This window comes from Pipistrellus hanaki (genome assembly GCF_964339955.1).
Source record: "Pipistrellus hanaki genome assembly, chromosome: 4".
In the NCBI taxonomy this organism is placed as follows: Eukaryota; Metazoa; Chordata; class Mammalia; order Chiroptera; family Vespertilionidae; genus Pipistrellus; species Pipistrellus hanaki.
In genome coordinates this window covers 80,474,451-80,497,872 of record NC_140506.1, presented here as the reverse complement: position 1 = coordinate 80,497,872, position 23,422 = coordinate 80,474,451, and the positions used below count along the sequence as shown (strand labels likewise).

The following is a 23,422-nucleotide window of genomic DNA, read 5'->3' as shown; positions in this document are numbered from 1 at the left end:
TCTTGGAAAATAAAGGAAGCCACTTGGTCATTTACACCTTAGTATGAATTACTTGAATCAGGCTAATGTCAGAACACTCGACACATGTCCCCCCACCCCGATTCTGTTCTGGAGCTAGATTCTGATCAGAACAAGAGGAAAGATAGATCACCTTAATGTGGCAAACCACCTACTGGGTGGTCCTAAGCCTGTTCAGATCCAAGACAAGAGTCAGGACAGCAGTGCTCACAGTGTCCCAGATCCCTCCTGCGCGTATTCCGTGCCCACAATTTCCTCATCTCCCGCCTTTGCCCCCAGCCTCTCCCACCTCCTCCCTTTGACAACAAAGACACTGGACTGACTGTGACCAGGGCTGGTTTTCTGCCTCGCAGGGGAGGGGAAGTGGGACACAACTCTGGGAACCTGCTTCTCCCCACATGGGCTGCTTGGCTCAACAGTTTCCAAATTCTACTGATAAAAATAAATTGTCCTGGGCGGTTCTGCCAAAGAAAACACCCCAAGCTCCAGGCTCAAGGGTATCTCAAGATGGATGTGCTCGGGGCTGCTTTAGAAACATTACTCTTTGCTTTTCTGGCCCCTGAACTCTGGGGGTGAGAATACCTTCCTGGTCTGAACACCCTAAACCTCTATCCTGTCTCATAGGAGAGTTGGAGCTCAGACACACACACACACACACACACACACACACACACACACACACACACACACACCATCCTGGAGGAAGACCTGAATTCATGACTATTACAGCCTGCAGCCTGGAACTACCCCAAGTCCTTTGGATCAGTCCAACCCCCGCAGCTGGAAGGAACTACCCAGGGGCTGCTAAGCCCTCAGCTCTGGGCAGGGCAGGCTTCAGGAGTGTGCACCCTGTGCAGTCCCACAGGGATCCCCCTGAGGAGGGCCCTGTGCTTGATTTAATGTTCTTATTGCCATCTAGAAAGTCTTAATTTTTTTTTAACAAGGGGCACTGCATTTTTATATTGTACAACTTTATCAATCAGATAGCTGGTCCTGGCTCCCATGTCCAAGTCCACTTCAGCTTGTGGTCTGTGCTTGGAAGTAAAGCCAAATTGTCTCTGAATCTCAGAGCTGTTCAGTCCCTGGTCCTCATGATTTGCGCCCTGCAGAGGCAAGGTCCTCTGGCATTTGTGCTATCCAACTCCTACAGGTGCTGCAAAGCCCAGTGAAGCATTGCCTCCATTCCGAATACTGCCTCCAGCTTCCCCGGGCATAATAAATACCTGCTTCCCTTGCAGCAGCGATAGGCAAAACAGCACAATGACCTCTAGGGCCTGATGGCCTGAGTTTAAGTCTCTGTCCGGCCAGTTATCTGTGTGGGCAAGTCATTAAACTACTCCCATATCCATTTTATAGATAAGGAAACTTATCTATAAAATGGGCCTAATGAAAGCACTTATGATTACTTGGAGGATTAAATAAATGACTATATAAAACATTAAAGAACTGCCCTAGCTGGTTTGGTTCAGTGGATAGAGTGTCAGTCTGCAGTCTAAAGGGTCCTGGGTTCAATTCCAGTCAAGGGTACATGCCCAGATTTCAAGCTTGATCCCCAGTGGTGGGGGCATGCAAAAGGCAGCAAATCAATGATTTTCTCCCATCATTGATGTTTCTATCTCTATCTCCCTTTTCCTTCCTCTCTAAAATCAATAAAAATACATTTCAACAAACAAACAAAAAACATTAAAGAACCAAGTCAGGTACAAAAAATATGTTAGCTATTTATTACTTTTAGAACTATTTTCCCCTAATGCCTATATGTTCTGTTTGTATCATTACTTTCAACAATCAATTCATACTATCATTAAAATGTAAACTATCTCATATTTTCTCATGATTTAGGCCAGATGCCAGCAAACCATTTCTGTAAAGGGTCAAATACTAAATATTTTAGGCTTTGCATATCATACATTCTCGGTCCCAACTACTAGGCTCTGCCTTTGGAGTATAAAACAAATGGTCATGATATAAAGTTACAATAAAACTTTATTTGCAAAAATACAGACAGGGGCCAAATGTGGCCCACTGGCCAGAGTTTGCTGAGCCCTGGCTGAACGCTTTCAGTTCTTTCCTGTCCATTTTAGATTAAACCTCAACCTCGATCCCAGGACCTAGAAGACCCCACACACCTCCCTCTGGTCTTATGTGCCCCCATCTCCCTCTTTTTTTTTTTTTTAATATATTTTATTTAATTAATTAATTTATTTATTTATTTATTTATTTATTACAGAGAGGAAGAGAGAGGGATAGAGAGTTAGAAACATCGATAAGAGAGAATCATGGATCAGCTGCCTCTTGCACACCCCCTACTGGGGATGTGCCCGCAACAAAGGTACATGCCCTTGCCCGGAATCGAACCAGGGACCTTTCAGTCCACAGGCCGATGCTCGAGTCTATCCACTGAGCCAAACCGGTTTCGGCCCATCTCCTTCTCTCTTAATCTACCCCCTTGCACACACAGTTACCCCTTGAACACACTGCTCTCACTCCACCCGGAGCCCCTCTATGTACGAGTCCCTCACCCAGGGCCTCCAATTTGTTCACACTGGATGAATGACATGCTAAGGCCATATAGAACTCATGTCTAAAAACTACTTTCGCTTAATTTTCAGTTTCTTAACTACATAATCACCTACAGCGAATTCTTTGTCCCAACCTGGCTTATCTCGATCACTGGTTACTTCTAAAAGCTTATACCCTGCTATCAACTTGTAGATCCTCGTCACCCCGGCTGATTTTAGGGACGGCCCAAATGAAATGTAATAAGGAGAGCTCAGCTGTTGGTGTTCAGGGATGGCTGGATGCACTTTCCCATATAAGTTGAATGGCTTGGGGATTTCCCTGTTCCCAATGGCCAATGCCTACTTATTGTTTTTTTAAATATATTTTATTGATTTTTTACAGAGAGAAAGAGAGAGGGATAGAGAGTTAGAAACATCGATGAGAGAAAATCATCAATCAGCTGCCTCTTGCACACCCCCCACTGGGATGTGCCCACAACCAAGATACATACCCTTGACCGCAATCGAACCTGGGACCTTTCAGTCCGCAGGCTGACGCTCTATCCACTGAGCCAAACCGGTTTTGGCAAATGCCTACTTATTACTGAGCATCAGTACATGTGGGGCAGTGTGCCGGGGATGAGGGTACATTCCAGGAAGGAGACAAACAATAACCAAGGAAATGAATACATAAACAAGATAATTTGAGATGGCTATTATCACTTTACCAGGGTAATGGGAGAGACAGAGGTGAAGGCACAGCTGGTGATGGCACAGCCAGAGGAGGAGCTGAACCCTGAAAGATGCCAAGGAGTCTGGTAAGGAGGATCCGAGGGAAGGGAGCACCCCGCAGAGGGAACAGCAAGGACGAAGGCTCATGGTAGGAAAACGCTGGGCACACGTGGGGACAGAAAGGGGCCCAGTGCAGCAGGCCAGTCAGGAGGGAGGGAGGTGGTAGTAAGTGATGAGGGAAGAAAGGTTGGGCTGGACCAGACAAACTTCTAGGCCAAAGTAAAAAAAACGTTGAAGTTATTCTAAGAAGTACAGGAAACCATTTCATTAGGGGAATGGGGCCTGAGAACCAGTGGGGAAGAAGTCAACACTGCAGGGCAGAGAACAGGTTACAGAAAGGATAACAGGATAATAGAGTAAGCAAATAGTGATCACTGTTATAGCAGCTGATCCTTACTGGGGCTGGCCATGAGGCAGTGGCATTCTTCTCAGTCTCTTACATAAAAGAACGAACTTCCATCCCTACCACAACTGCCCAGTGGAGCACCTACTGAACCCATTTTAGAAATGGGGAAACTGAGGCTCGGAGAAGGTAAATGAATTACAGAGAAGTGGTGGGATCTGAGGAGTGGACAGAGGGGAGAGAGAGTTCAGAACCACACTATCCAATGCAGGAGCCACAAGCCACAGGCGGCTACTTAAAATAACTGAAATTAAATCCTAACACCCAGTTCCTCGGTCACACAGTCACATTTCAAGCGCCCAGAAGCCACCATCTCAGAAAGTCCTTTGGACGGTGCTGTTTTAGAGGAAGCAGAATAGCAGGCTCCAATTTCACGTACCACAATGAGAAAGGATGCCTTAGCATCTTAATCAGCACTTGTCACTTACAAGCCTAAACACACAGAGAAACTTGTAGCAGCAAACGTCTAGAAATAAAGCCAGTTACTGTTAGCATCTGTTAATACTGTTAATAATTCTGTTTATAACATGATTTGTTGCCTTTTTGTGAAATGCTAAATAGCAGTTAGTGGTTAGAAGAACGTGAGAGTGTGTGTGTGTGTGTGTGTGTGTGTGTGTGTGTGTGTGTGAGTGGTATCAGGTGCTGTGCTAAGTACTTCCTGCAAGCCACAGCATGCGAACACGGCAGAGCAGAGTCCAGGACTCGGTGCTTTCCTGTCTAGCATCCTGGCTGCTGCCCGAATGGAAATCTGGCCTGCCTGGAGCTGGAATGGCCCCACATTGCCTAGCTCAGGGCCTCCGAGTATTGTTACAGCATCACTTAGGAGTGAAAGGGACCAAAGTACCCTCATCACTTTCCTTCCTCAGTCAAAAGAGTCAGCTAACATGCTGAGGACCTGGCCCAGGGTGGGCTCACGCCAGCCCAGGCTCCCCAAAAGCCAAGACCAGGAAACCTCCTGTCAGCCCCGCAGGCACCAAGTAACCACAGGCATCTTTCTGCCACACGTCTGCACTGATGCGTCAGAAATTTGGGGGATGAGCCAGACACTCTCATTGCAAAATAGGCATCAGAATCTCCAGGGCCTTCCAGCCCTCCCCAGCTCCTGTTCCTCACCGCATCTGAGCTCCCAAATGGGCCATGGAGGGGCTGGGGTTCAGCCCCCTCCTCTGCTGGAGGAGAGCGCTCCCTGACACCCCCTCAGGAGCCCACCAGCGAGCCCTTCTCCACTCCAAAGCAGGGGGGTCTGCACAGCTCAGACTGGGCCATCCAGTCAGCGTGCTCTGTGCAGGTGACCCATGACAAGTCTTTCCATCCCTGCAGGCTCACCGGCTGGCCTAGCGGCTGCACTAATGCCCACGGCACTGGATAAAAACACGGCTTCCCAGCCCCAGCCCACACCGCTGCGGCAGGAGTCCCTGGGCCTTGTCTGGGCCATTCGCTCCTGAGCCGGCTGCCCAGGAACTGACACGCAGCCACATTTAGGGATAGAGGTCTAGCAGGACCCACACCAGGGATACTTGAGATGGTTTTAGGCAGCACATGGTCAGAAAATGCACAGGATGGGGTAAAAGGAGGGTCGCAGCTTATTCTTGTAATATTATTATTTATCAATGCTTATATTATTTTCCATACGGACAGCGGTAAGCCTATTTTTGCCCCACCCTGTATAACTGAAGAGTAAAATGACAATTTTCGCAGATATCACTTACCTTGGATAGCACACCACGGACAGCGGTAAGCCTATTTTTGCCCCACCCTGTATAACTGAAGAGTAAAATGACAATTTTCGCAGATATCACTTACCTTGGATAGCACACCACAGAAGGAAAATGAAGTTAAAATGCTGGCGGACACAACCATAACCAGGTAATGAAGGTTAACATGCTAGTGGTAGTTCACGTCAATATCATATGGATTGCCCTGGCTAGTTTTGCTCAGTGGGTAGAGCGTCGGCCTGCGGACTGGAGATTCCCAGGTTTGATTCTGGTCAAGGGCACATGCCTGGGTTACAGGCTCAATCTCCAATAGGGGGCTGCAGGAGGCAGCTGATCAATGATTCTCTCTCATCATTGATGTTTCTCTCTCTCTCCTCCCATCCTCTCTAAAATTAATAACAAATATATTTAAATTGTTTTTCAGAAGGCTACAGTAAAATAAAATCTATTTTATATTTCCTCCTATTGTAGTCTACAATGCTGGCCCTTGGGGAGAGTGACAGGGAAGCTGCAGCCCTCATCTTCCCAACGCCATGTGACCTGACATCATCTCAGGGTCCAGGGATCAGGATGGGGAGATGTTTGGGGGCCGTTACCCTCCCACCATAGGAGGCCTTTTCCTGAATGGTGAGGATTTTTTGAATTATTCTAAGTTTAGTTAATATCTTCTGACCATGCTCCCAAGTCCTCAAAAAAAACCAATGACATGAAACACCAACTATGGCACAGATATGGCTGCTAACTGTGAAACTGTAAAGCGATACTTTCATATAAGCCAAGACCCTCACCAACAGAGATGGCATGCAACTAGAGGCAATTCTGCAGGTGAGGTGTTTAGCTCAGGGCCTGGCACACAGTAGGTGCTCAATAAATGCTAGTTTGAAAAGGGGAGGCCACCAGGTATCATGGACAGTGTAGGTGTCCCCAGCTGAGAACAAGAACCCTTGTCTGACAAACGTTTAGTGAGCGTCAACTCCCAAGGCGCTGGGAATGGTGAACAAATCAAAGAGCCTTGCCCTCAGGGGCCTTCCTCTTTCATAGGCTGGATCTCGACTCCAGAAAAACAGAAGAAAAAGCAGCTCCACTTACGTGCACAGAATGGACTGGTCCTCCCGATCTGAGAACAGAAAGAAAAGACACCCATGAGTTAGACGTAGCTCTGAACTGAGGGCCTGGATATGGGGCCTCCTGAGATCCCAGTACAAGCCCTTGCACACTGGCCCCCCTAGGGGTGACAAGGGGCCAGCTGAGCTCATTGCCCAGGGCATAGGGGACAAGACCAAAGCCAAGAGACCAGCAGGGCTCTTTTAGATTCTCCTCCAGACCCCAAAGTCCTGGGTGCAGCCCCAGAAAGGTGCTGGAGTCTGGCTTGTTCAGGAGACAGTGACCTTCCCAGCCCCACCAGCTCTGGGTTGGAGGGGAAAGAGGGCGGGGCCTGGGAGACCCACATTGTCCAGATTCGGTCATAGGCGGAAGACAAACTTTGAATTTAGACAGACTGGGGTCCCTCTGGCCACTTTCCAGCTCTGTGGCCCTGGGCAAATATTTGTAACCTCTCCATGCCTCAGTTCCTTCGCCTGGAGTGTGGGGTAGCAGACACTTTTTGGTTTGAAAATCCAGCATCCATTCCCTCTTCTTCCAGGAAGACCATCCTGTGTTCCTTTAGGGGACATGTCCCCTGCCCTGTCTCTGCCATCATGTACCGTCCTGGTGGGGCTGCTCCACCAGCTCCCACAGCCAAGAGGTGAGAACCGGTCCCAGGCTGTGCCAATCAGGTTCTCCGAGCTGGATCTAGGACTAGGGATCAAACTGGGTCGACAGAGCCCTGAGGGGGCCTCGCCTTCCGCCCCCAGGCGGAAGTAACTGTGCAGTTACTGTCATTTCCTGAGGCTGGCTCCCCAGGCTTCCCATCTCACCTGTGAGCTCCCCGATACTTCCCCGTAAATCCCTTCCCTAGATAAGATGCCAAGTTGGTCCCTGTTGCTCACCACCCGAGAATTCTGGAAGGTATAATGGGCATTATGATATTTGTTGTAATTAAGCAGGCATTACTGATCACCTCTTCACGAGGCCTTAGGGGATGGAGTCAGGTTCTGGAGCCCATTTCCTCTCCTATGGGCCTGGGGAGGGTTACCAGCACCTTTAATCACCAACCAGTTAGCCATCACTGAGAAACCAGAGCATCCTATCCACTGATGGGCAGCGCCACAGCAGCAAGCATTTCTCCATCCATTCCCCAGCTCCAGGCCTACTGTCATGATCAGCCCCTCACGATCCAACATCTCCCTCCATCTAAGGATGTCCTCCTCCAAACCTCTCCCACTTTGGATGCTTCTTGAAAACGTGAACACAAATTTAGCGCATGACTCAGGAATTCCACTCCTCGGAATCTACCCTAGAGCCCTGCAAATGTATGTCCTTACAAGACTTAGGCACGAATATTCACAGCAGCATTAGCATAAAGGCTAAAAGGGAAACAGCCCAAGTGTCCATCAACTGATGACCGGCTAAACAAAATGTGGGGTAGCCATGCAATGGAACAGGATTCAGCCATAAAAACAACGAGGTACTGATTCATGCTACAACCTGGATGACCCTCAAAAACGTTATATGCTAAGTAGAAGTAGATAGACATTATATGATTCCATTTACATGAGATGTCCAGAATAGGCAAATCCATCGAGACAACAGATTGGTGGTTGCCAGGGGGTGGGGTGAGGTTACTGCAAATGGGCATCAAGAATCATTTTGGGGTTCTCAAGCTGGACTGTGGTGATGCTTACACAACTGCCAATTTACTCAACATCATTGAATTTCACACATTAATTGGGTGAATTTTTGGTATATAAACTTTATCTTCAATAGCTGGGGTTTTTTTTTATGGCAAATAGGATTTTTTTTATTTGTCTCCATTAAATGTCTGATTTTTAAACAGAGTCTTGAACTAGGGGCTCCTATCCATCAGTTCATTCAACTTTAGCACCTGCCTCATCTTTAGTACTTTTTCAGAATCGCTACCTTCACGGTGAAGTTCCATGAGTTTTTCCAATTCAAACACACTGACTTTTCTAACAAAGGCATCAGAGGGCCCTAGCTGGTTTGGCCCAGTGGATAGAGCATCGGCCTGTGGGCTGAAGGGTCCTGGGTTTGATTCTAGTCAAGGGTACATGCTTGGGTTGCAGTCTTGATCCCCAGTAGGGGGCATTTCAGGAGGCAACTGATCGATGACTCTCTTTCATCACTGACGTTTCTCTCTCTCTCTCTCTCTCTTCACATAGGTCAATGCTCAATAAATAAACATATATTTAAATATATATTTGAATATAATATATATTCAAATGTATTATATATTTATATTTATATATTTATATATATATATATTTAAAGGCATCATAGATTGGCAAGCCTTTTCTGTCTTTTCCAGTGCGATCTGGAATCAGTTTATTGACCACTTCTTTCAAGTCATTTGTCTGCACCTCTCGGGTCATGATTTCTATCATCTTCCAGATTTGGTGGACCTGCTGATGCTGAGCATAGGAGGTCTTCCAAATATAATTGTTGTGCTTTTCAGTAAAACCAATACAGAATAGATGAAGCAAATAACCATCACTAATCTTTTTTTTTTTGGGGGGGGGGTGTTAAATGAGCCTTTATTAGAATGTTGAAGCAATGTGTCCAAAGGCAGCCCTATAAAATAAGGATTTTAAGTTAGGTCCCTAACTGCATGGACAGGAAAACCAGGGCAGGTGCTGAAGTGGGGAGCAATGTCCCCCATCTCCATGTCAACACACGCATGTGCACACACATGGGACACCCTCACATGTGCTTGGAGCTGGCGCTGTGTGCAAGCCACACATGACATCTGCCTTTCCTCATGGGACTGATTTTTAAGGAGACCATGGCTAATCTTGACATCACCATGAGCTTCGGTCACGGTCTGCCTTTTTTTTTTTTTAACCATGGAGCACATTTTTGTTGTGGGAAAGATCCACGCTATGGAAACCAGTCAGCGCTTTTTGCCCTTAGTAATAAGCTTGAATTTTCCAAGGCAACTTCATCATCCAATGCAGATCAGCTAAGCTCACTTCAAAAACACGACCCTGGAGACCCTGGGATGCGATTTCGCTTCCTTGAACCCTCGTGACTACTTTCTTTCAATAGCTTTCACAGCACACCAATCTTTCTTAGAAAATGGATCAGCCACTTTCTTCTTAGCTCCCTTTCTCCCGCCTTTTGTAAGGTGCTTGCTCTTGCCGACCACCCTGGTGCTGCTCAGAAAGCCAAATGGTTAAATAGCTTTTTTAAAATCAAGGCTCCCAGTGCCCCTAGATAAGGCCCAGACTCCTAAACATGTCATCTATGTCCTCCGTGACTGGCTGCTGCCTGCGTTTCCAGCTTTGCACCTCGGTCTCCCTCACTCTTTTTTTTTTTTTTTTAATATATTTTTATTGATTTCAGAGAGGAAGGGAGAAGGGAGAGAGAGATAGAAACATCAATGACGAGAGAGAACCATTGGTCAGCTGCCTCCTGCACGACTCCCACTGGGGATCGAGCCCACAACCTGGGAATCGAGCCGTCAAACCAATCATGCACCCTGACCGGGAATCGAACAGTGACCTCCTAGTTCATAGGGCAATGCTCAACCACTGAGCAACACTGGCTGGGCTTCCTCACTCTTAATGCCCAGTAATCCCACGTAGATCAACCCAGAACCTCAATTCCATGCCTCTCTGTTCAGGCTGTTCCCTCTGCAGACGGCCTTTCTCTTCTTTTCCTGGCTGCTCCCTGGTCCCTCCGTCTCAAAGATGACACCTCTTCTAAGATGCCTTCCCCTCAGTGATGGAGCCAGGGGGTGCCTTGGCTGTCTCTGTCAGCACTGCCAAGCTACTGCACATAGTCAGCACTGCTAGGATGAGCAGGACCCCCACTACTAGCCCCCTCAAACAACCCACTGCTGCCTCCACAGTCCTCCCAGCAGCTCTGGAGCTGCCACTGGTTCCTGCCCATCCCCAAGGCAGAGGCAACTCCCCCCTCAACAGTCCTATGCCGCCTGCACTTCCTCCCTTTGCTTGTGTCTCTGCCCCACGGACCATAGACAGAAGCATCCAGTCCTGTACCCCACTTCCCCCAGCTCCTAGAACCCGAATCCCCAAGTCCTAAACCCTGACACACAGAAAATGTAGCTTTGTGAGTCTGAAAAAAGCCAACCCAAACCTACAAAACATGAGTTTTAGAAAGCAGAAGCTCAAATACCCACACCCAAGAAACTGACTCATTCGTTTATTCACTCATTCACTCAACAAATACTTTTATGGCATCTACCAGCTATCCAACACTATGGTAGTTCCTGAAACAACCACATAATAGTATCTAACACTAAGCACCTCTTCTGTGGCACAAAAAATAGATCATGTTTTAAGCATTTACTTGTATTAATTCATTCAAATCAAACACACTCTATGAGCTAGACTTTTTATTCCTAAATTACAGATGAAGAAACTGAGGCACAGAGAAGCTTTAAAACTTGCCCACAATTACAGAGCTAATAAATGGATAAGGCAGAATTTGAACCCAACACTTACTGTTTTATGAACACCTACTATGGCCCAGACACACTGTCAGGCACTTCCCATGTGTGGCCTTAGCTCCAGACTGTTTCAGGGTTAAGGGCTGAGGCTAGGCAGCCCCAAGTCACACAGGCACTTCCATGACCGACCTGGCTTTTGAAGCATTGTGACCCAGAGCCTGGGCTCTTTCTGCTTTGCCAAGAACACGACAATGCATGGGAAATAGATCATGGGTCCCAAGGGGCCCAGGATCTAGGAGGGTTGGGGAAGGCATTGGAGAACAGGGCAGCTTGGGGAGACGAGCAGGGACAATCCAAAGGAAGGAGTGAGCCAAAACTGGTTTGGCTCAGTGAATAGAGCGTCGGCCTGTGGACTAAAAGGTCGATTCTGGTCAAGGGCATGTACCTTGGTTGTGGGCACATCCCCAGTAGGGGGTGTGCAGGAGGCAGCTGATCAATGATTCTCTCTCATTGATGTTTCTTACTCTCTATCCCTCACTCTTCCTCTTTGTGAAAAGTCAATAAAATATTAAAATAAAATAAATAAAAACACAAAAAAACAAACAAAGGAAGGAGTGAGGCCTATTGGCCAGGCCAGGGAAGCGGCTTGCTAACCTCTATGGGGGAAGAAGGAAACCAGGGCATGAAGTGGCCTCTGGGATGATAGGATTGGCCTCCCAAGTATCAGATCTCAAATCTGTAGACTTGTCCCAACACTAGGGCCAACCCTAGTCTAAGAACCATCACGTTTGGCCCAGATCCTCCTCCCCCATCTCCCCTCTCTGCCTGTGCACCCCACCATGTTCAGAAGGCAGCCTTTCCTCTTGTAAATGGGAAAAACTGTGGTAAATGCACATGACATAAAGTTTACCATTGTGACCATCTTTAAGTGTACAGCTCAGTGGCGTTACTAGTAAGGATATTCACACTGCTGTGCAGCCATCACCACCATCCATCTCCAGAGCTCTTTTCCTCCTACAAAACTGAAACCCTACCCATGAAACACTACCTTCCCACCCTTTCTTCCCTCAGCCCCTGGCAACCGCCGTTCCACTTCCCGTCTCTATGGAACCTGATCTCCAGGAATCTCAGAGGAGCGGAGTCATGCAATAATTGTCCTTTTGTGACTGGCTTATTTTACTTAGCATACTGTCCCCAAGATTCACCTATGTATCAAAATGTCCTTCCTTTGTAAGGCAGAGTGACATTCCATTGTACGGACCTACCATCTTCTGCTTACCTATTTATCTGTTGATGAACACTTGGGTGGCCATTATGAACCATGGGCATGGGGGTTCACACATGTTAGAAGCCCTGCTTCCACTTCCTTGGGGTACACGCTCAGACGTGTGGGTCATATGGTTTTCCTGCTTCACTTTTTGAGAAGCTGCCACCCTATGTTCCATAGCAACAGCACCATTGACATTCCCACCAGCAGTGCCCCAGGGCTCGGTTTCTCCACAACCTCATCAACCCGTTACTTCCTGGTTTGTTGACAGCTGCCATTCTAATGAGTGTGAGATGGTATTGCATTGCAGTTGAAGAATCTTCTTTTTTATTAAGTGTATTGGGTTGACATTTGTTAATTAGACCATATAGGTTTCAAGTGTACATTTCTATGACATATGATCTATATATTGCATTGTGACCCATCATCCAAAGTCAAATCTTATTAAAACAGTGGGATAATGCCATGCCTTTACCAAAACCAGCTGATGAGTCTGATGGCCCCCAACCTCCTCCCTATCACGGCCTATGAGGTCTGGCATGATGTGTCCCCACCTACCTATCTCATTGGCACCATTATCTCCTCACCCTCCCCTCTGCTTAGCTCCTGCACAGCCACCGACTCCTCAGAGAGAACACACTCTTTCCTTCCAGAACCTTTGCCTGTAACACTCTCCCCCCAGCTCTTGCCGTGGCTGATATCTTCCCGTCATCTCAAGGGCTCCACTCCCAGGGAGGCCTTTCCTAATTCTCTGTCCACTGGAGTGTATGCTACACCCTCTGTACACTAAAAAATTATCTTAGTGTTTATTTATTTCCTATCATTTAAGACCCATCTGGAATGACCTTGTGTTTGCCTCTTTCTCTATTCTAGAAATCAATTTTTATCAGGGAAGAGTCAGCTTTATCTGTTTTAACACTGTAGCTCCGATATTTGGGACATAGTAGGTGCTCAATTATATTTGTTAGATGATTGGAAGAAGGATGAATGGTTGGAAAGATGGATGGATGGGGAATGGGGAGATGGATAGATGGGAGGATAGATGGATGGACAGATGAATGGATAGATGAAAGATGGATGGATAGATGGATGGATGGGACTAGAGAAGGCAATGCTTGTGTTCACTCGGGATCAAAGAGGACAATAATGATCCTGACCATATCTAGAGGCAGGGAATGTACATCACATACAGAAGCGCTGGCCCACCCCAGAGCAAGATGAGTGAGATGCCTGGGTGAGCTCCATAGGTCCTATGTCCACCTCCAACCAATTCTCTCTCTGTTTCCTCAGATTACAGATGGACAGTCTGATGACTTGGTTGGCCTAAATCATCAGGACAAAAGGCAGAAAATCCAAAAGGTGATTCAATTTCTCTTCCTCACTCTTACGTTTCTTACCTTGGGCCACATCTGTTTCGGGGGCCAGGTTCAGGGGGGTGTGGAGAGGCACTGCCCAGGTGACTCTTCCCTCTGAGCTGAGGGCTAACGGGAAGCCCTTGCGGAGAGACAGGCCATAGGAACACACAGGCCAGAGGAGGGAATGTTCCATCACCATATAGTCCTGCCTTCCAGCCAGCTGCACCGATTCCCACCAGGCCGACACCCCCGGCCTCCTGTCACAATTCCTGGGCTGCCCCACAACAGCCAGGAACACCCACATGTGTGCCCAACGACAGACTCCGAAGGTAGTTTCTGCAACAATATCACCAAGAGCGAAAGACCAGAAACAAACCATGTAACCAGCCTACCACCTGAAGACTAGCTAAACAGACTCTGGTATTTAAATTCCGCTAAAGCCAAAAATGGCACATGAGGCAGCCATTTAAAAAAGCCAGGCAGATTTTGATCTGAGACAGAACATTCTCCAAGAGATAGTAAGCTACAAAATAAAAGGCTAAGTAACACTGCATCATACCTCTTGTGTTTTAAAAGGGACACGTGCGCTTTCACTCACACCCACCCTCAAATACTTGTGCACGCATGAATATATTATGAACCCATTCCTGTTACTGGCAACAGAGAGGAGAGGGTCTGAGGGGCAGAATCGGGACGGGAAGGAGCCTCCTTTTTCTCCATCTTCTATCCAGTGGATGTTTGTGCTCAGCCTGTGTAACCGTTCCCTCAGCCCACCAAAAATGGTCAACATAAAAATAGGCTTTCTTGCTCTTGAGGAAACCATCATAACCATAAAACTTAGGAAAGAGAGAAAAAAAAATAGCCTCCCGCTCACAGAGCCATGGGCCCTAGCTAAGTTCCTCCTGTTCTCAGTGACCCAATGAATTCCCATGGCAGCCCCTGACCTGGGCACTGGCATCACCCCATTTTACAGATGAGGATAATAGAGCACAGAAGGGGGCTGCTTGCCTGAGGTCATGGCGGTGGGTGGAACTGTGGTCCCAAAAGATAGGTCCACTCAGAAAGTGGAGGGAGGATCCAAGATGGCTGCACAGGTAAACACCTAACCACAGCCGCACACAACGATTTCAATAAAATACAACTAAAATATAAGATGGACATTGCCCAGAGCTACAGGAAGTTGACTGACTGAACATTCTACGACAAGAAGGAAAGAGAAAACCAGAAGGAAAATCAGAGGAGCTGTAAAAGCCTAAGGTACGGAGACATGCTGCACGCACTCGCGTGTGCGAAGAGGACGGAGCCGGAGAGGAGGTGGAGGCTGAGTACCTGGCTGGCATTCCCTAGCAGGAAGGAAATAAAAGCCCCGGTCTGGGCTGAACCCCAGTTCTAGGCCAGACCCTGGGGACCCAGGCTCAAACAGAGGGAGACAGGGCTATGAGGCGAATCCCAGGGGAGAGATGAAAAGCAGAAACTCAGAAAGTGACCTTATCCTAGATAATAAAAGGGTAGTATGCAAATTGGCCCTAATGGCAGAATGACCAGAATGACTGCTGGAGCAGTCACTATGAGACGCACTGACTACCTCTTGGTTCATTTCCCCAGCCAGCAGGCTCCAATTGCCTGATGGCCACCCGCAGCAGAGGCGCGGCTGGCAAGCAGCGGGAACAGCCGACCTCTCCATCCCTTTCCTTGGCCTTCAGGCACTGATCACCTGACCTGGGATGGGTGGCAATGGGGGGTGGGGCCGGCTGCAGGCAGCTGAGAAAGATGGCCCTGATCACAGGCTAGGCCTAGGGACCATACCTGCCCACAGATTTCATGTGCTGGGCCCCTAGCCTATATATATAAAAGGCTAATATGCAAAGTGCCCCCTAAGGAGTTCAACCAGGACACCGGGAGTTCAATTGCTCGCTATGATGTACACTGACCACAGGGAGTGGTGCAGAACAAAGGAAGACCTTCCTGGCAGCCGAAAAGCCCTAATCGGCCCTGATCAATGGCCAGCCCTAGGGACCCTACCTGTGCACGAATTTTGTGCACCAGGCCTCTAGTTCAGCCTTATAGATAAACTAAAGATCTCCAGATGAGATCATCCTGGATTTAGGGAAGGACCTAAATCAATTTATAAGAGAGGGAGAGATTTGTCTACAAGTCAAGCAACATCAAGGGCTGGGAGATAGGTGTAGGCTGGATTCTCCCGCAGACCCTCCAGAAAGAAGCAACGCTGCCGTCACCTTGATCTCAGACCTCTAGCCCTGGGACTGCGAGAGAACAGAGCCCTGTTGTTTTAAGGCTTAAGTTTGCAGCCGTGTGCAGAGCAGCCCTAGAAAATGAGTGCGGTCACCACCAGTGAGTGCACTGGGACTCAAGCCCAAAGTCGTCATGACCCCAGAGGCCTTGCTTCTTGTCACTTGTCACGGATGCTTTGCCTTCCTCAGATAACCCTCACTCGTGCTCTGTGGCACTTCCTTCCAAGATAAAAACAAGAAGAAGACAGTAAGCCTTTCACTCTTGTAGATGGGAAGTCGTGGCCGGGGGGGACCCTGGGTTGGCACACTTCCAGCTCCTTTGTCCTAGAATTGAGGGAATGTGGATGCCTGTGCCTCCAACTTCCCCCCAGAGGGAGAAATCCACGAGGGAACAGAGCAAAATAGGAAACCAGTTAAAAACTGATAGAGGAAGGGCCAGAGGGGCGAGAGAATGGAGGACCCAAGACTCCGGTCAGAACCCAGGCAGAGCGAGAAGCAGCTCTGGGCTGGCCCAGACCCCCTCCGCTGTTTGAAGGAGCGATGCTGAGGCTGACTGACGCACCAGCTCTCTTTACCCACCTGCTTTGGGGAGAGAGGCAGGCCTTCCCAGCAGCCCTGGAGGGGAGCCGTGGAGAGGGTCCGTTGCTGGCCTGAGGCCTTTCCTCACAGGCCCCCAGGAGAGGGAGCAGGCTCCAGGGAGGGCAAGGCCTGGAAACCGCCAGGGTGGCTCTGTGCTGGGGGCGGCCCGGCGACCTCTGGCCTGGGACATTCCCATCGGAAACACATGGCCTCCCAGCGTGGGAAGCTGGCAGGGCTCTGGTTACAGGCAGAAGAGAGGCTCAGTGTGGCTGCTTGCTGACCCATGTGGGACCCAGGGAACCCTCTGGATTCCTGGAAATTCTGAGTTTTCCTGAGCCTGAGCTTGCGTCTGACACAAGGCAGCAAAGTTCTCTGAATGTGCAAATCTGTGATGCCTGCCCATTTTTAAAATATATATATTTTATTGATTTCTTACATAGAGGAAGAGAGAGGGATAGAGAGATAGAAACATAGATAAGAGAATCATCAATCAGCTGCCTCCTGCACACCCCCAACTGGGGATGTGCCCTCAACCAAGGCACATGCCCCTGACTGGAATCGAACCCGGGACCTTTCCGTCCGCAGGCCGACGCTCCATCCACTGAGCCAAACCAGTTCCGGCACGCCTGCCCATTTTTACACACACCATTATTGGTCTCCCCAAAGCACCCCCTCCACCACTTCTCTTCCTGCTTAATCCATTCTCTGATTTCTTTTTCCCGTTAAGTTGAAATTCAAAAATTATAAAATAAATCCTATAAAGTGAACTAGACAGCGGCATGGAGTACATTCACAATGTGTGCATCTAAGTACCAACATAGTCCTGTCAGCCCAGAATCAAACCCTACACTCATTAAGCAGTCACCACTCTCTATTCTAACTCCCCCAAACCCCTAGCAACCAGCCATCTGCTCCTTGTCTTTCTGGATTTACCTGTTCTAGGCAGGCCACACAACTGCAGTAACATAATCTATGGCCTTTTATGTCTGGTTCCTTACACCGAGCATGGCTTTTCTGAGGCTCATCTCTGTTATATTGTTTCAGAACTCCTTTTTATGGCTCAGTAATATTCCGTTGATGGGCACTTGGGTTGTTTCTACCTTTTGAGGACCGCGATAGTGCTGCTACCCTGTTTCCCCGAAAATAAGACAGTGTCTTATATTAATTTTTTCTCCCAAAGTTTCACTAGGTCTTATTTTTGGAGGATGTCTTATTTTTGGGGAAACACGGTATGAATATGCACAAGTTCTTGTTTGAGGACCTGTTTTCAATTCTTTGGGGTACATACTCTAATCCATTTTTGAAATGTCATCTTGAGAGTCACCTTCTCTAGATACTTTCTCTGACTCCGTATTTCCCTAGAGCAGGGGTCCTCAAACTTTTTAAAGTGGGGGCCAGATCACGGTCCCTCAGAGAGCTGGAGGGCCGGACTATATGAACTACTAATTCCTACTGTAACACCTCGGCTGTGCTCACTGCCCAAAAAACCTGGCGGGCCGGATCAGACTCCTCTGCGGGCCGCATGTGGCCCGCGGGCCGTAGTTTGAAGACCCCTGCCCTAGAGCTAAGTTGGGGGCCTTTCTTCTTTAAAAAAAAAAAAAAAAAAAGTATGTGTGTATATATATATATATTCCTCACCCAAGGATGTTTTCTATTTATTTTAGAGAGGGAGAGGGAGAGAGAGAGAGAGAGAGAGAGAGAGAGAGAGAGAGAGAGAGAGAGAGGGAGAGAGACATAAATTACTTGCCTCCTGCATGTGCCCTGACTGGGGATCAAACCTTTAACCTGACAGGAAATGGAACCCACAACCTTTTGGTCTATGGGACAATGTTCCAACCAACTAAGCCACCCAACCAGGGCACAACAAAGCTTTAAAAATAAAAACAAAACAAAAAATTATGTTGATTTTATGCTATCTATAATCAAGAAATGTGACTCCTGGAAAAAGTCACACAGATCTATTTGTTTTCAAGTTACAAAACTGCTTTTCATGCTTCTCCTGCTAGCCTGCGAAAGCCTAAAGGTCAGGGCTGTGCCTGATCTCAAGTGCCAGGAACAAGACTTGATGCATAGTAGGTTCTTAGTAAATGCTTGGAGATTTAAACCTCTCTCTCTCTCTCTCTCTCACCTGAGATAGTAACCATGATAAACCCTCATTCCTGTATTCACATATTCACTCAGAAACAAGTTAGGAGGCCCTACTATGTGCCAGGAAACACAAAGTTCACTGAGACCTACTTAGCCTCTGGTTCTGAGAGGCTGGTGAGCCCCGCTATGATGGGTACATGCCCAAAGTGCCGCAGAAGGTTCCGGAGACACAGGAATCTTCACAGCTGAGGTTACCACCGAGCTGCCTGGAGAAGGATGCTACACGGGAATCCCCAGGAGACGCAGGAGGCCCAGCCCCCTGGCAGAGGCCTGGACCAGCAGGTGAGGTGGAGAAGCTGGCAGAGCTGTGCAGGGCCGCAGCCCCTCTGTCCAGCTGCGCTTCCCAGCCCAGAGCCGGGAGTTGGTGTCACACCACCCCCAAATGGTCCTCCCTCCCCTTCTCCCCAGGCTGGGGGTCTGGCCTTGGACATGCGAGTCTGCGTGGAGCTCTCTGAGCCGATCAAGGGCTCTGGTGGGCCCTCCCCCACAGCAGGCCTGAGGACTCCTTCTCTCTCGAGACGCCAGCTCCCCACAGACCAGCTATTTCGGCCCAATCCCAAACACCAGCTCATGGTTTGCGGCGGGGGAGCCAGAGGCCTGCGGGCTGACCATAAAAGGAGAAAACTGAACAGCCCCGGCTCTCTGCTTCTCTCCCTTTCTTCCCGTGCCAGGCTGCTGTGGGACCCAGCAAAAGGGGGGCGGCTGATCCCATGTCCCCATGGGTCACCGCTACCTCCGGGCCAGTGAGGAATGAAGGCGCAGCCTCCACCGAGGGCAGAGAGTGGCTGCCCACCTAACGCCGCTCCAGAGGGCGGACACCAGAATTCCAGACCCAAGGTGGATGTCAGTGCTGGGCCTCAACCGTGGACCCTCGACAGAGGACAGCTGACGCCTGCCCTGCTGCACCTGCCCTGGCCAGGCCGGGTTCCCCATGCCCTGTCCAAATGAACCCTCGCAACGGGGGCAGGCACAGTTACTGTCCTCACAGCACAAGCGAGGAGCCTGAGGCACAGAGAAGTGGGCACACTGGCAGAGCTGGGATTCGAACCCAGCTCCAGAGCCTAGGCACTAACCACCGCTCTGTGGGCCAGCGCCCTTCTCCTTCTCCAGCCTCCCCCTCCCTAGAGGAGTTAGGTGGGGAGAGATTGCTGGACTCCAACAAGCACTTTCCAGACCCACACAAAGCCCTGGCATCTCTACTAGCAGAGCTGGCCTGTTGAGACGATGTAGGCACAGGAGGACCAGTATTCCTCTTGGGCCTCAGCTCCCACCTCTCACCCTCTCCCTCCTGTTCTGCCCCAGCCCCTCAGCCTCGTGGCTCCCTAATTAAGCCCACATGTTACCTCACAACCTAGGCCCCAAGGGGTCAACCTCCCTGAAACCCCCCCCACCCCCATAGCACATGCACCCGTGTGGTGATTTGATTAATACCTGCCCCCCAACACTGTGTCCCCAACTAGACCCTCCGCAGTGGGTCCTCAATCAACAGAGCTAAATAAAGAGGGGATGGGGAGCCAGGCTCCCCCCGAGGCTGGGAGGACACAGTGTGGGGGGGCTGGGGAGCCAGAGGCCCGCGGGCCTGCAAGGAGGAGGCTGAACACAGACCCCCACGAGGAGCACATCGCCACCTAGTGTCAGCCTGTGTTTCCCAGATCCACTCCCTACAATACGCTTGCCTCTTCGGCTCAATAGCTACTGCTTCTTTTCAGCAATGAATTCTTTGCTCTCTCCCATCTGTGTCAAACACTGTGGGCAGTCCATACCGGCTCATCACATTCAGAGGAACCTTTACCCCCCTCATTTCCTGCCAAAGAACTGGGCTTGTGATAACTCAGCACCAGCTTCTCCAGGGCCTCAACAAGACGGGCCAGGTCAGAGCTGCCACCACCCCTCACCCCCAGCACATTGGTCAGAGCCCACAGCTGCTGCAACATCTCCGAGAAGCAGAGAAAGGATGCAGCCGACCCCCTGCCGGGGGTGCGTTGTGGAAACACAGTCTCGGAAGCAAAAGGACTAGGAATTCCTTCCTGGATCACCTTTTGGACAAGACACTTTGCCCCTCGAAGCATCGGTTTCCTTGCAAGGAAAACAGAGCTCAAAATCCATGCTTTTCACGGTTATGGGAGTGATGAAATGAGACTGAATACGCAAAAGACTTAAAATTACGCAATGGGCCGAAACCGGTTTGGCTCAGCGGTAGAGCGTCGGTCTGCGGACTGAAAGGTCCCGGGTTCGATTCCGGTCAAGGGCATGTACCTTGGTTGCGGGCACATCCCCGGTAGGGGGTGTGCAAGAGGCAGCTGGTCGATGATTCTCTCTCATCGACGTTTCTAGCTCTCTATCCCTCTCCCTTCCTCTCTGTAAGAAAAATCAATAAAATATATTTAAAATAAAATAAAATAAAAACTCTTAAAAAATTATGCAATGGCACATGCACGAGCTTAATGACTGCTATTACCATCGTCAGGCTGTTCTACCATCACCAGCATCTAAAATAGTGAGCCAGGGAGGTGGTATCGGATGATAGCAACTCTGTCCCAGAAGGATAGCGAGTAGCAGGCCAAGTTCAACCCTCTCTAATTAGAAGGACTAAGCCAGTCCCTGAGCCTTTGGGTGGGGGGGGCTCAGCTTCCTCATCTGTTAAGTGGGGGTAACAGCACTATTCACCAGATTGCCTTGGAGAGAGGATACAGTGTTTTGAGGGCGGCCAGGTTTGACACTCAGCTCTGGGGCCAAGACCTGTGGTGCTCTGGGCCTCCGTGTCTTTGGTCTGTCCCACAGGGAGGCTGTCCTGCAGGAGCCAGCAAGGGCAGAGCGGTGTGGGAGGGACAGAGCGGTGAGCCCAGGGCAGATTCGTGCCCTTCCCCTCTCTGCCCAGTTTACAGAGCAGCCTCGGGGGAGCTGAGTGAGCATGAGCCAGCTGACCGTGGACAGAGGGAGCCTGCTGAGTGTGGGAACTTGCAAAGCAGAGTTTGGATCCTCCCCCCTCCCGAACTTCTCAGCTTGGAGAGGGTTCAGCCAAGAGCCTGAGCTGATAAAGGCCTGGGGCTGATGTTTCTTTTTTCACCCTTCCCCCCCCCCCATCCCCACACCACACACACACACACACACACACACACACACACTTCCCTGGAGTGGCCACTTGGTGCTAATTGGGTGAGGACAAAGCACTCCTGTGGCTATCTTGCACAGGTGACAAATCCTGATGGCTCTCAACACATCAGAAGAAAATCTTATCTGCCTTTCACAGCCCTCCCCCGCCCCGAGACCCATGGGGTGACAGGGACCCTTGGTGGTTCTTGTCAGGAAAGCTTTAGTGGTGCTTTACCCACATTCATTGTGTTGATTTATCGGAAGTTAAATAACTCCAGCTCCTTGAACGCTGACCCTTCAACACCCTGAGATGTAAGGCAGGCCCGCAGGAGCAAACAGCCTGCCATGGCCGGCAGGGGGCTCTGTGGTTCAGCACCACCACTGGACAAAGCTTAGGGTTGGAGTCAGATAAATCAAGCTCAGACCTGGCTCTGACACTTAAAGTGACCATCAGCACGTTCTTTGCCTCTGAGCCTCCATTTACCAAGCTGTAAAATGGGGCTAATAATAGCACCTGCCTCCAGTGTTGGGTCTGACAAGTCATGTAGACACAGGCCCACATGCACACACTCCAAGGGAGGGAAAATAAAGAAACATTTTGAAAGGAATTGTTCAAAAACACATGAACCAGTTCAAATGAACTGGAGAGGAGGGAACAGCAACATAACCTTGGAAGCCGGAAAACAGGATAAGCGATGGCTGTCCCAAGAAAGGAGAAGTCTAAGCTGGCAGTAGGCACAGCTGAGAAGCAACTCAAGTTCACCATAAAATCCCCCGTTCTGGCCCTCGCCTCAGTCATTAGCAGCACCGGGGCCTCTGGAAGAGGGGGTGAAGGAGGACATAAAAACTTAAGGGTTGGTTGAAGGTCTGTTTGAGAAGCTACGAGTCACTCCCTGCAGCCTAGTGACTGCCCTGCCCACAGCCCACAGGAGCAGGCAGATTTCGTCTCTAGAAGCAGTGAAATAGTGTCTCTGTCCTGGGGGACCAGACACCAAATTGAAATAAGGAGGACAGCATGCAAGTTTCATCCCACAGTTTAAAACCCTTAGCCTCGCCAAAACCGGTTTGGCTCAGTGGTAGAGCGTCGGTCTGCGGACTGAAAGGTCCCAGGTTTGATTCCGGTCAAGGGCATGTACATTGGTTGCGGGCACATCCCCGGTAGGGGGTGTGCAGGAGGCAGCTAGTTAAGTTTCTCTCTCATCGACATTTCTAGCTCTCTATCTCTCTCCCTTCCTCTCTGTAAAAAATCAATAAAATATATATTTTAAAACCCTTAGTCTCTTCTCAAATAGACCCTCAAGATAATGGTAGATTTTTTTTTTTTTTTTTAAGAATTACATTCTTTTAAAAATATATATTTCTTTATTGAGGAAGGGAGAGAGATAGAAATCAATGATCAGCTGCCTCCTGCATGCCCCTTACTGCGGATTGAGCCCACAACCTGGGTATGTGCCCTTGGCCAGAATCGAACTTGGGACCCTTCAGTCCACAGGCTGACACTCTGTATACTGAACCAAACCGGCTAGGGCAGATAATGGTATATCTTCATACTCCAGACAGAAGATTGCACAAGACTTCTCTGAAGAATACAATGAGCCCAAGGAAAAAGAGTGAGAGATATGTCAGAAGTGCCCCAAAGGAATGGCTCAGATCCTTTGTAGGATAGCCAAGCCCATCGGCAGCAAGCTAGCTCCTGCAAGCACAAAGCAGCCATCACTTCTGTGGTGCCATGCACTATAGCATTCCAGATGAGTGGACAGCCAAGAACTGCC

At 49.2% G+C, this 23,422-nt stretch overlaps 1 protein-coding gene and 1 pseudogene across 4 annotated transcripts in view; both read right to left on the bottom strand.

Annotated features, from left to right (window-relative positions):
• MYH11 (myosin heavy chain 11) overlaps positions 1-23,422 on the bottom strand; it is a 120,085-nt gene that overhangs the window by 61,794 nt on the left and 34,869 nt on the right. For all 3 annotated transcript variants that reach the window (XM_084881095.1, XM_084881093.1, XM_084881094.1), the window contains exon 4: positions 6,519-6,546. In XM_084881095.1, the coding sequence (XP_084737221.1) occupies positions 6,519-6,546 (28 nt within the window). The remainder of the gene's footprint in view (positions 1-6,518; positions 6,547-23,422) is intronic.
• LOC311621044 (small ribosomal subunit protein eS1-like) lies at positions 8,396-20,491 on the bottom strand (annotated as a pseudogene). Its single transcript has 5 exons — positions 20,321-20,491; positions 19,901-19,908; positions 9,343-9,697; positions 8,811-9,043; positions 8,396-8,519 (listed from the first exon to the last, which is right to left on the bottom strand). The product of its transcript is annotated as a small ribosomal subunit protein eS1-like (transcript).